We start from the raw sequence: 12,210 nt of genomic DNA on the forward strand, positions 1-12,210 counted from the left end.
GGGGGCACCCTGAGCACTCTTTCATCTAGCCTAAACAAACAGTGTCATGGGGTAGTTAAGCGGGGGCTTGCAGAGGCGGCAGGGAATGGCCTTATTTGGATTGGGGAGGGCTTTTAGCATGGGTGTGCATTTCCTTTGGATTCTCCCCGGCTCTGAATGAACAGATGTACAGTTCAGTACACAAGACCTCTCAGGCAAGGAAAAGCACAGTAAAAAGTTACTGACTAAACCAGTTAGGTCTTTAAAACAGCCTTTCATTTCAGTTGAGGAGTTTACAGTGGGAGACTCCATCAGACATGTGATTTTTTTTGTTTTTCTTTGTTTTTTTCCTGTGTGGGAGAGAGCAGGATGAGGTGATCTGGACTGACAGAAAAGATAAATGGAACTCTCCCAGTTTACTGGACCTAACAGGAGATAACTTCAGGGAACCTCAATCACACTAACAGCACTTTGGCAGCCGTCAAGGACACAGTATTTAACAATGGCACAGAAGAGGGTCAGGTTCCAGGTAAGGTGACATAATGGACAACAACCATAAGGCTAGAGTTGATTAACTACTAATATATTTTTATTGTACTTGTATTATTAGTGGATACTGGAGGTATGTAGCGCAATTTATTTTAAAAAGTCTCCCTTCAACTGAGGTGGAGAATATTTGCACAGGCACTGGTCTGAGTTGTCTGTTGGTAGAAGTCCCCAGCCTGTCATAAAGAGCCCATTCACAAGCCAGTATGAACTAACTCTCTCTCTCTCTCTCTCTCCCTCTGTCTCATATAGTCAGAAAGGAAGAATTACTCTTCAAACAAAAATCAATAATCTGATACCTGTAATCATTTCTGAAAGTCGCCTGCTGTGTGGCTTGTCAGTCTTCAAAATGTTTCTTGGTATCCCATGAAAAATGTCCCTCGTAAATAGTAGGATAGCACAGTAAGAAATCTCCATACATTAAATAGTTCAAGAGTCCAATATCCTCTCTAAGTTGTGATAGGGACAAACACCCTGTTATTGTCAGATAACAATTTGAAAGCTATTTTAAAGTTGGCCAGTAGAGGTCTTCATTGGAACATTGGAATACTCCTCTCCATGCATCCCCTTCATATATTTAAAAAAAACCTTATTCTAAGCTACGAGGGACAATCTAAACGCTAAAGGGCATAGACTATGTGTCTTATCTAATGTAATGTGTAATTATTTAATACACATTTGAATTAAACATTTAGGTTCATTTGATTTAATTTACACACACTGCCATTGCTTTCCTTCCCTTACAGCACCATGCTGTGTGGTGCCAATTAGGTCCAGCTCCGACCTGTAAGAAAATTCCTGCCACCTCAGACAATCATTTCCCCTTGCATGTACCTTTCTTTCATGTTTTTTAACGAGAGCCTTCACTCTTTTATTCCCTTCATGCTGGGCGAGAGCGAGCGAGCTGGCAGGTTGAAATTAATACGCCCCAGGTTAAATGGCTTCTCCACAAGATGAAAGCAGGATCCTAGCCTGCTTAGCCTCTTAGCTTGTCCTTTCATTAGGAGAATGCCTCTGTGCGTTCACACAGCTGGAGGAGGCTGAGTAGCAGCTTCAGTCGGGCTGTTCAGAGATCTGATTCTGAGCTTCAGACACTTGGTCTGTTCAAGGCTACAACCTGTGCATCATGACTGTGTTAAACAGCAATATTTGAAACTCTGTTTACAACCTGTGCATCATGACTGTGTTCAACAGTATTTTTTGTTTTTTTATTTTCCGCATTGACACTGCATTTAGGTCCCCTCCTCAGGCATCTATGTAGGCCTAGGCTAGAATTCATGTTATTTAGTTCTAGTAAGGAACATTATTTAACAGTACGCCTGTACATTCTGACTGGCCTTTGGTGCTTTGGTGGCACTGAACATGTTTAGTGGACCAGCCTCTGTGAGTTCAGTTCCATAACCCAGGTCTGGTTGGCAGCATACAGTAGTACATGTAACAGTGTTAGCAGTAGATCTTTGCAGCTGTTGCTCTAGTCTTGTTTGATATTACAACAATGAATGCTGGTTGGTTGTTGTTGCCACAGTTGAGTATTTTGTTCCAGCTGATTCCCACCAAAGTTGACCACTTAGTACATCCCACGCACTGTGCACTGCAGACAGCAGTGGGTGGAACATCCCATAACTCACTCGGCAAAAGGGGTGTGCCGGCATTTTTGTTTGGGTCTGTTTGGGGCATTTTATACGTGGCAAAAGCAGCGTGACACATTCGGAAAGAGCACCAAGCCCAGGCCAGATTGAATCCATTACAGGCAGCCGAGGCTACCCATCCAAAAGCAACAGCAGTCATTCATTTCCCTCACGGACGGAAAAAAAGTTGTTTCATAGTGCTCTTTGGCTGGGGCCAACCCTCTCTCCCTCTTTTTTATTGACCATTTTTAACGTAATTGAATATAATCTGGTGTTTAGTGTTACCTCTACAGTGGCTTACCATGATGTGTATTTCAAATGTGTCTGTCCATGCGCTGAAACACAGCGGGTTTGAAATATATCTGGGGGAAAAAATGGTGAGCTGGCACTGTCCTTACAAAACTTTAAATTGGACCTGCAGCGAAGCAGGGGAAAGTCCTCTAGATGGCCACTAGTGGGTGTCCCCTGAAAGGTTCTCAACACCTGGGAAAGGCAGAAAAAAAACTTTTCTTCAGCTACCTCTTTCTGGCACTGGCTGGGTGTTCTCTTCCAGAGTCTGAACAAGTGAAGACCTCTTTAGTCTCTGCATAAAAGACTGCCTTGTGACTGCCCAGAGTGTGTGTGTGTGCATGTGTGCGTGTGTGTGTGTGTGTGTGTGCATGTGTGTGTGTATGTGTGCGTGTCAGTGAGGGAGACTGGAAAAGCTGAGTGGGTCAGAGCAGAGAGGGAGGAAGAGAAAGAGAGAGAGAAAGAGATAGAGAGATCATGGTGAAATAGTCAGTGGTTACAATTATAAAAAAAGGAAGAAGCCAGTACATACTTTTAAAAAGACAGAGAGAAGACTGGAGAAAGAGAGAGGAGGGAGAGAGAGAGAGAGAGAGAGGAGGGAGAGCGAGGGAGACAGGGAGAGTGGGCGGAGGTAAAGTACGAAGGGGGGGGGACCGGAGAAGGCTGTGTCCCATCAGCAGTCCACAGTGGCTGGTCCTCATCACTGTTCTCAAGTACAGTGTACAGTACGTGTGCTGGAGGAACAGTAGGGAGAGAGACAGAAGGAAGGGGGCTTGTGCTGTGCTGGCATTAGGGCCACTTTCCACTGGATTTCATCTGCTCTTCAGCCTGGGATTTGTGCTCTTCACCTCCTAGTATGGGGAACTCTGACAGGATCTGAGAGGATCAGCTCACATCGCTAGCATCCATGACAGAAGTCTGAAACCTGGGCAGGTTTGTGTTGGTTTTTCGCTGTGTGTGTGTGTGTGTGTGTGTGTGTATGTGTGTGTGTGTGTTTGTGTGTGCGTGTGTGTGTGCGTGTGTGTGTGTGTGTGTGTGTGTGTGTGTTTGTTTTAGCATATGTCATAGTTTGTATCATGGCGTAGTTTATATCATTATGTGGCCAAAATGCACCTGTGGACTATGCAATATTCAAAGTATGCAACTAGCTGAAGGTCCTCTTGTTCAAGAAAGTAAAAATCAACAGTTGTCAAACACTTAAAGGAGAATTCCGGTGTGATATTGACCTAAAGTGTATTGAAACATGATACCGAGTGTGAACGTATGTCTCATAGCCCATCTCGGCTTGTCCCCTGCACTCCAAAATCTGGCGCTAGTTAGCCGATGCTACCAACAGCTTTTTCAATAGTGGTGCTTCGGCATCGGGCTAGCCATGCAAATAAATCACTGTTTTACACCCATTTACGAGGCTCAATGTATCTCCACACTTCATTGGTAGACTTCCGAGGGCCCTGACATTTAAAACGAGACATTGAGAACTTTGAAAAAGCACTGGTAGTTTACTTACAAGACGATTTATACAGACAGTATCTTCACGAAGTTTAGCGTTTGCAGCCATCTTGAATTTAGTCACGATAAGTCGAGCAACGAGTAAGAATGAACAGGTATGATAAGGGATCAGATTCCAAAAATAATTCAGTGGAAATGCATGGATTCCAGTTTCTTCCAGTAGCAGCAACTGGAATTGGACTATTGAAAAAGCTGTTGGTAGCATCGGCTAACTAGCGCCAGATTTTGGAGTGCAGGGGACAAGCCGAGATGGGCTATGAGACATACGTTCACACTCAGTATCATGTTTCAATACACTTTAGGTCAATATCACACCGGAATTCTCCTTTAACACAGAAGTCACTTAATGGCTTCTTGATCTTCTGTTCCTCTACATGTGTACATGTTCGCACTGTGTTTATATTAGGGCTGTCAATCGATTAAAAAAATCTAATTAATTACATACTCTGTGATTAATTAATCTAAATTAATCGCATATATAATTTTTTGCTGTTAAAGTATTTTAAATATTCAAATTCAAATGAATCATTAAATAATCAGCATTATTGACATTAAAGTTCAAAAACTCTTTTATTATTATTTTCACTGTTCAAATAATTGCCATAATAATCTATGATATGACCCAATATGCTGAGGAAATAAATTCAAATGTGCTTCGGGAAGAAGTTTTTTTTTTACATACAAGGCATTTCAGGCCACAGATATAACCTAGGGGACACAATGAAAATTACACTCCCCTCAATGTCAACACTTATTTCTTTGCATTGATGTGCGACTATAGAGTTGGTGACAGTGATATGCAAATTCCTTGCTGCAGACATTGCAGAGGACTTTATTTATTATCAACACCATCAGGCCATTTTTTAAATGTAAATGTTCCAATCAATGATCCAAGCAGCACGTTTTCTTCTCTCTCCTTCATTTTACAATCTAATTTTTACTGACTAGAACGGCTCGGGGTCAAAGGTCATACAGAATCAATTAATCTGCACTAATTTTTTTAATCAGTTATTTTTTCTCAAATTAATTAATCGAAATTAATCAGTTATTTTGACAGCCCTAGTTTATATATTTATATATCAAATCCACTTGAATTGCCTCCCGTCAAATGAGAAATGACACAGAGGGTTGAGTGACACATATTTTCCCTGCTGGCAGCGTCAGGGAGAACTGGACTACACTGGACCTCTGAGGCCAGAGCAGCCTGGGAAGTATGTCCTGACCTCAGCGTCCACAAAAGAGTTATTGTCCCTGTGGAGACAGCGCTGCAGATCTCTCTCTCTCTCTCTCTCTCTCTCTTTCTCTCTCTGTGTGTGTGTGTGTGGAGTGTGTATCAGGAGGTCTCAGTACTAGAGTGAGTTGCACACTTGCTGTACTCTGCCCATAATGACGTGCAGTAGGTCTCATCAGTGGATTGGGCCACTGACACACTTATCTATAGGTTCCCGAGAGAGAGAGAGAGAGAGAGAGAGAGAGAGAGAGAGAGAGAGAGAGAGAGAGAGAGAGAGCGCGCATATGGACAGCTTTGCCTCCATCAGATTTCATTTGAAAAATATGTTAATGGTCTAATCCCAGGAAGCGATGTGTTCCCGTGGAGACTGTGAGTAAAACACAGCAGCGCGGACGGCCCTGTCATAGCATGACATGGCCCAGACACGCTCGCCCGTCACTGACCACTGACAGAGAGACAGTCAGCCGAGGTGACACACATGTTGAACATTGATAAGCCAAGTTCCACGCCGCCACTAAGCTCCTTTGAAGGGAACAGGATGTGAGGGGTGAAAATGATTTGGTCCCGGGCTGGGGGATTTGGATAGAGCAGCAGCAGAAGGCATGGGTCGATGGTGGACCGAACACACACACACACACACACACACACACACACACACACACACACACACACACACACAGAACTGGTGTTGTGAATGGATGCTTTCATACACAGGAGATCAGAGTTCTTATGAACCACATAAGCACTCAGTTAATGTAGACCAGCTTTGAGCTGTATAATGAATTATTGTTTTTCCTGTGCTATGATACAATAGTTTATTTGTGTGTTTGTGTGTGTGTGCACTTGCAGGCGACTGTTGCGTGTTTATGTGCGTGGGTAAGAGAGAGAGTGTGTGTGTGTGTGTGTGTGTGACAGAGAGTGAGTGGAAAAGGAATGAAGGAATGGCGAAGAGAGAGAGAGAGAGAGGGGGATGGTGTGTGTGTGTGTGAGTGTGTGTGTGTGTGTGTGTGTGTGTGTGTGTGTGTGTGTGTGTGTGTGTGTGTGTGTGTGTTAGAGCTTCTGAATGCTTTTTGGCCATTGCGTGCTGGTTAGTGTGGGACGCCTGGTTCTGTGTACACCTCCAGTGCACCTGACCTGGGCTCACGTTGCAGGAGGCGGCCGGGCAGAGAACAGAGAGTGAGGGTCAGAGCGGGGCGAGAAGAAAGGAGACGTTAACGCCCAGAGAGAACAGGTGAATGAGAGAGCCAGAGAGGATTTGGTGACACAGGCACTCATTCCGCACATTTTTTTTCTGGTGGAGGATTTTGTTCTAGACTGCTATTCTGTGGTCACGCCACTAAGGCAGAAGGCGGTGATTTGCTGAAATGCTGCATTCTTGTCTTGCTGTAGTTGAAGCTTGAATTACATTTCTCTCACATACAATGTTTAGAATAATACTTATATACACTAATATACACATTTCTTTCATAAATTGTGTCATTTGAGGAGAGACTTTTCTGAATGAGTACTGAAGGTATTCAACCATTGGATTATGAGGAGCCAACAAGTAAATATTCTGTGTATGAAAGTTTTACTGTATTTGTCTGATTAGAAACTGACTAACAATTCAATTAGTATACACAGGTATTATATTCCATATAAATATTTCCTCCTGACTTGTTTCTAAATCTTACAATTTACTGCTGCTCATTTAAGAATGTATCATCCCTCCAGCAGCCAGAAGAAAAAAAAAGAATTTTCATCTTTTTTCCCGCTGGGCAGATCCTGGATGTGAGCGCAGATGTTGCACCAGATTGGAGTCGTATATCAGGAGACATCTCAAATCTCTCCCAGTCTAATTAGAAGCAGCGCTCAGGACAGGAGGTTGTGCAGCATCCAGCACCTCTCAGCCAGTCCGTCTATTAGGGTCCAGACATCTTGGACTAGGTTATCTGCTGAGACTGCAAGTCAGGCAGACGTTACCATTTCTCTTATTTTTAACCGTCTTGGTCATCCCAGTTGTTATGATGAGGTAGTGTGGACAGCAGAGCTGCAAAGCCCGGCTAAGCCCTGTGAATGCGACCTATCTGGAATCAGCTGAACTGCTGGACATGAATGAGACCACTGTACTGCTCTAACACTGCCCTCTCTCTCTCACTCACTCTCTTTGTCACTCACTGACTTGCTGTGTGTGTGTGTGCGCGCGTGACTGTGTGTTTTCAGAGCAGGTGCAGGTGCACAAAGGAATTCTAGGTTCAAGTTTAGCCTAGGAGTGTATCCCTCCTGCAAAGACTTTTCATTGCCAAGTTTGTTCAGTGTGTGGGTGTGGGTGTGTGGGTGTGTGTGTGTATGTGTATGTATGTGTGTGTGTGTATGTGTGTGTGTGTGTGTGTGTGTGTGTGTGTGTGTGTGTGTGTGTGTGTGTGTTTTCAGCTTCTTTTGGTGTCTTCATACCAATCTAGTTGAATTAAAACACTCTCTCAGTGAGAGAGTTAGAGCAAGAGTGAGAGAGTAGGAAAACAGATGAGTAGTGTGAGTGTGTGAGAGAGAGAGAGAGAGAGTGAGAGAGAGAGAGAGAGAGAGAGAGGTGGTCAAACGTAATCCAGAGAGAGAGAGAGAGAGAGAGAGCGCAGAAAGACTGACTCACTCGGCTCCTGGGGAGAGGCGGTGTATTGGACTGCAGACGTGCCACAGGCGGACAAGAGAGAGAGAGAGTCCATGTGGAAAGTCGTAATCTCACTGGGATACCCCCACTCCACCCCCAATCTCCTCGCTCTGTGTTAAGTCTCGTCCAAGCGACAGCCTGTATCAGGAGATATGCTGAGAAACCTGGGAAATGGCAGCTGACTCCGTGCCTGCCACCTCTAAGCCTCTCACGTTCTGGAGAGCCAGTTATTAGCACTGTGCGGTTTTAATTCCGCAATAGTGAGCCATCGCTACACTCTTCACATTCTTACATGATTATTGGTGGACTGACCAGCTTTTCCACTCATGGGGAGGCCACTAAACCTGCCTGTCGCTCAACAATAGCTGTATCATCAACATTACCATGTCGCTCACACAGTATCAAGCTGTGCTGTCTTTTCCATAAAGTATCACCCTTATCGTAGAGGTCAACATCACAGACTAATTTGCTGAAAAGTGTTCAGACTGTGACGGTTAGTGAGGATAGTGTGCTGGCAAATGGAAGTGATGGGGATTTATCTTCAGACCACTGCGTTGTTTTGCTTGAGCATGTCACTAAGAGAGTTTTTGGATTGAAGATGAGAGGAGGTCTTCCCAAGTTTGTGGGCGGACAGCTGTGTTTCAAGTCCCTCCCCGCTCCCCCCAAGAGGGTGCTCTTTCCCAGGGTCAGCGCACAGGAAACGCCCCTGCTCTGTAGGCCTCACTGGAGGACCCGTAGAACCTCCATCTGGTTGCTTGGTTCCTGTGACTTTGTTTGTACTTAGTTTTTTATTTGTTTGGATTCTCAGAAATGTGCATTCCCTTCCACTGGCATAAACCACGGAAAAATGCATGAAATGATCCTTCTTTTCTTGTCAAATCCTTGGAGATCGTTCCATCATCTTGAAACCCCATATGGTTCTCAGCACAGCTTCCCCTTTCAACCTGTTTTTCGTTAAAGAGTTTTTTGCTTTTAATGGCTTCATCCAGGGGATTTTCAAGTTCAGGAGTCTTTGTCAACAATGTAATTTGTATCTACCAGTGCTTTTGTTGCTGTTCAGTTGGCTTGTGCAAAATGCAAAGTTCCAGCCTTGAAAGCTCCTTAGGTTTAGAGTGAACAACTCTAGTCTTCAGAAACCATTTCTATTCTCTGCTTTGTCAATGCAGATTCCACTCTTGAATAACAACAATGTCATTTGTATCTGCCAGTGCTCGTGTTGCTGTTCAGTTGGCAAGTTCCAGCCTTGGAAGCCTCCTTAGGTTTATTGACTAACTTGGTCTCCAGAAATCCTTTCCATTCCCTGTGTTGTCAATACTGATTCCACTCTTCTAATCCTTACATGCCATTCTCATCTGTCGGACACCCAGAAGGAGCGGACAGTTCAAGTTCATGGGCCCCTTTGAAATGACTTGCCCTTGGCATGGTGAATATTTACTGCAGATGTTTTGACGATAAGGCTTTAAATCCTAATTTTAGCCTCCTGTGACTTGAAGGACGGCGAGACACTTTGAAAAGGAGACCTCAAGATGGCACACAGCAGTTACACCTCTGACCCGCTCTTAGACCTATTTTTGTGGGGACCCCCCTGACTGTGTAGTTCTCTTCGTTAGGCTCTCCCTCTCTCTCTCTCTCTCTCTCTCTCTCTCTCACACACTCCCTCTTTCCCTCTCTCTCTCTCTCTCTCTATCTCTCTCTCTCTCTGTCTCTGTCTGCCTGTTGCAACAGAAACTCTGCACGTTCCGGCTTATGAATTCCCAGTGAGGGAGAGAGAGGGCAGAGAGGGGAACATACAGCCATGACAAACAAACGTCCAGAGTTGTTTACTGTACACAGGAGCTTGTGGGAAGCCAACAGATTGTAGCAGAGAAAAGAGCAGAGCTCGGGGCTGCACAGAGGACATGGTGAGTGGCAGCCATGTTTTTTTCTCGGTCAGATTTATTTTACTCACTTAGTACAGTTCAAAGGTTCATTCTCCACATTGCCTATAAGTCAGTTGGCTTTGATTGGCAGGTTGGCCTGCATGGTTGTCATTTACTGTAGTAGCATGGAGTGTTGGCCAAACTTATGTGTGTGAAGTCACTTATAACTGAACAGTTGTCCAGCCTAGTTGACCTCAGTCTTTCAAGACAACATCCTTTCACTGTTTACTGATTGATGCAAGTTCTCAGGATCTCAAAGCTTACTGAAAGAAAGTAAACTATCAAAACAAGAGAGCCTCGCTGCCGTTGAGCGTCTTCATATTCCAGAGAGCTTGGTGTGCCTGGCTTAGTTTGAGCCTCAATGCTATATTTTCCCCCGTGCGGTTCTCTCCGCGGCCTGACGTTTGCTCTCCGGCGAGCCCAACGGGTATCATTTATCCCCGACGAGCGGAACTCCCTCCAGCCGACTCTGCGGCCGGCCGCGGCTATTTTCTGCTACTGGTGGCATAATTGCGAGGCTTTAATGACACGTTTCGGAGGCATGCCCTCCACTTTACCAGCAAAGAGAGACCTCGCTCCCAGTACGGGTGTGTACACACAAGGCTCTGAGGGGTGTGTGAAGCCCTTCTGTGTGTGTCTCTGAGAGGGTGGTGGTGGGGGGGGGGGGGGGGGTGTGGAGGGAGGGTGTGTGTGTGGGTGGGGAGCGAGAGGCATTCCACACCACTGTGTTCTCTCTGGGTTGTTTTTTTCTGTTGCGTGGGTCTGTTAGATTACCAGCATGGACGCCTGACTGAGATAACCCTGGAGATCTGTGGTCTAGCCTGTGTTTGGCTGTAACTGTGTGTGTGTGTGTGTGTGTGTGTGTGTGTGTGTGTGTGTGTGTGTGTGTGTGTGTGTGTGTGTGTGTGTGTGTGTGTGTGTGTTTATGTGTGTGTGTCTGTGTCTGTGTCTGTGTCTGTGTGTCTGTATATCTGCGTGTATGCAAATGCCTGTGTGTATTTATGAATGTGTTTATAAGTAAGTTTCAAGTGTTTGTAAGTGAGTTTCTCTGTCTGTTAAAAGACATAGCATTTGACCCATTTCTCCACGGAAATCAGTCTCTTCCCTGCCACTGCACCATCCCCGGCTCTGGTCGTGGTGAGTGAGAACATCCTCTCTGGCCTCTGCAGTAACACACACAGGGCTACTCTGTTCCCGGGGACACTCAAACAGTGGGTGTAATTGTCAGGTTGAACCATGTGGCATTACCCAGCTGCCTTTGCTCAGATGAAGTCATTATGGCGAGAGAGAGAAAGAGAGTGAAGCAGAGAGGCATTACAGAATGAGAGAGAATTGGGATATAAAAAGCTCTACATAGCTGTGGGCTATACATGGTACCATATCCTTCCTCAGCTTTGTATTTCCATTTATATTCATGCAATCAACCTGTCTTTGCTTGCTCTCATGAGCAAATCTTGGCATACCATTGGCTTTAGCTGATGGGGCATGTCACTTCTCTCACAGCTGTTTGCCTGAAAGACCAGCGTTGTTTCTTGACTTTTCTTGTTAGGCTTTTGTCATGGATGCAGTGAATACCATGGACAACTGGAAAAATAAGGTAATATCATTCATGTATATCTTTGAAAGGTTGCCTGTATCTCGTTCAATTGTTTTATGTTGAGGAAACATATTGAACTGACGTGGCATGGAAGTGCTGTTGACAGTTATGGATGTGACATAGATATAGGAGACATTTGTGGTTATTTCTGTCATATTCATTCCGAATAGTTTATTTTCACATGGCCAACATTGTTGTGTACAAAAGAGTTGTTTGTAGACTACACAGACTTTATCCACACCAGTTAGCCCGAGACTGGCTAGCATTAAAAAGGCTTTGCCTGTAATTGCTCCACACAGGCACAAACATGCCTCCGCTAGCTGTTCGGTATCCCTCGAGTGTAGTCTGGTACTTTCCTCTGTTTTGACCCCACGTTGTCAGACAGCGCTGGGGTACTGGAGGGGGCTTTCCGACTCGGACGGACATGATTCATCAGCGCTGCTGTGTCTACGGAGGTGTTATGTCCGGGGGCCAATCTCCTTTCCTGCTCACCCACCTTTGCTGTTGTGAGCCAGGGTCCAGTGTAAATAATCAGCCACATCTGTGTGGCCCTCGAGTATCTGCTTGTGAGTCATATTGACGTGTGTGTGTGTCTAGGGACGTGTGTGTGGGTGTATGTGTGTATAAAAGTGTGACAGAGGGGTGGGTAATAAAAGGAGGAGAGAGAGAGAGGAAGAGAGAGAGAGAAAGAACTTATCAGGCTATGTGTCATATCGCTTCATTGTCCTCTGTCTCAGGTGCCTGTCATGGTTTCAGCGCACATAGTGTCTCTGTCTTAAACCTCCCTTCCCCCTGTCTTTTATTGCCCAGGTAGGACGTTACCAGGTATTTTAGAATTGCGTTGTGATTACTCACACGGTTGAACCTTT

General features: G+C 45.0%; 1 protein-coding gene across 9 annotated transcripts in view; it reads left to right on the top strand.

Annotated features, from left to right (window-relative positions):
* The first annotated feature begins 192 nt into the window (after positions 1–192).
* The window catches only part of phldb1a (pleckstrin homology-like domain, family B, member 1a), a 44,468-nt gene continuing 32,450 nt past the window's right edge, over positions 193–12,210 (top strand). For 2 of the 9 annotated variants that reach the window (XM_042093110.1, XM_042093114.1), the window contains exon 1: positions 11,074–11,341. In XM_042093110.1, the coding sequence (XP_041949044.1) occupies positions 11,303–11,341 (39 nt within the window). In that variant the 5' untranslated portion in view covers positions 11,074–11,302. Of the gene's footprint in view, positions 509–3,117; positions 3,375–9,586; positions 9,727–11,073; positions 11,342–12,210 lie in introns of those variants that run through there. The other 7 variants (XM_042093119.1, XM_042093120.1, XM_042093111.1 and 4 more) reach the window with 6 other exon arrangements.

Source organism: Alosa sapidissima, chromosome 5 (assembly GCF_018492685.1).
Source record: "Alosa sapidissima isolate fAloSap1 chromosome 5, fAloSap1.pri, whole genome shotgun sequence".
Taxonomy (NCBI): Eukaryota; Metazoa; Chordata; class Actinopteri; order Clupeiformes; family Clupeidae; genus Alosa; species Alosa sapidissima.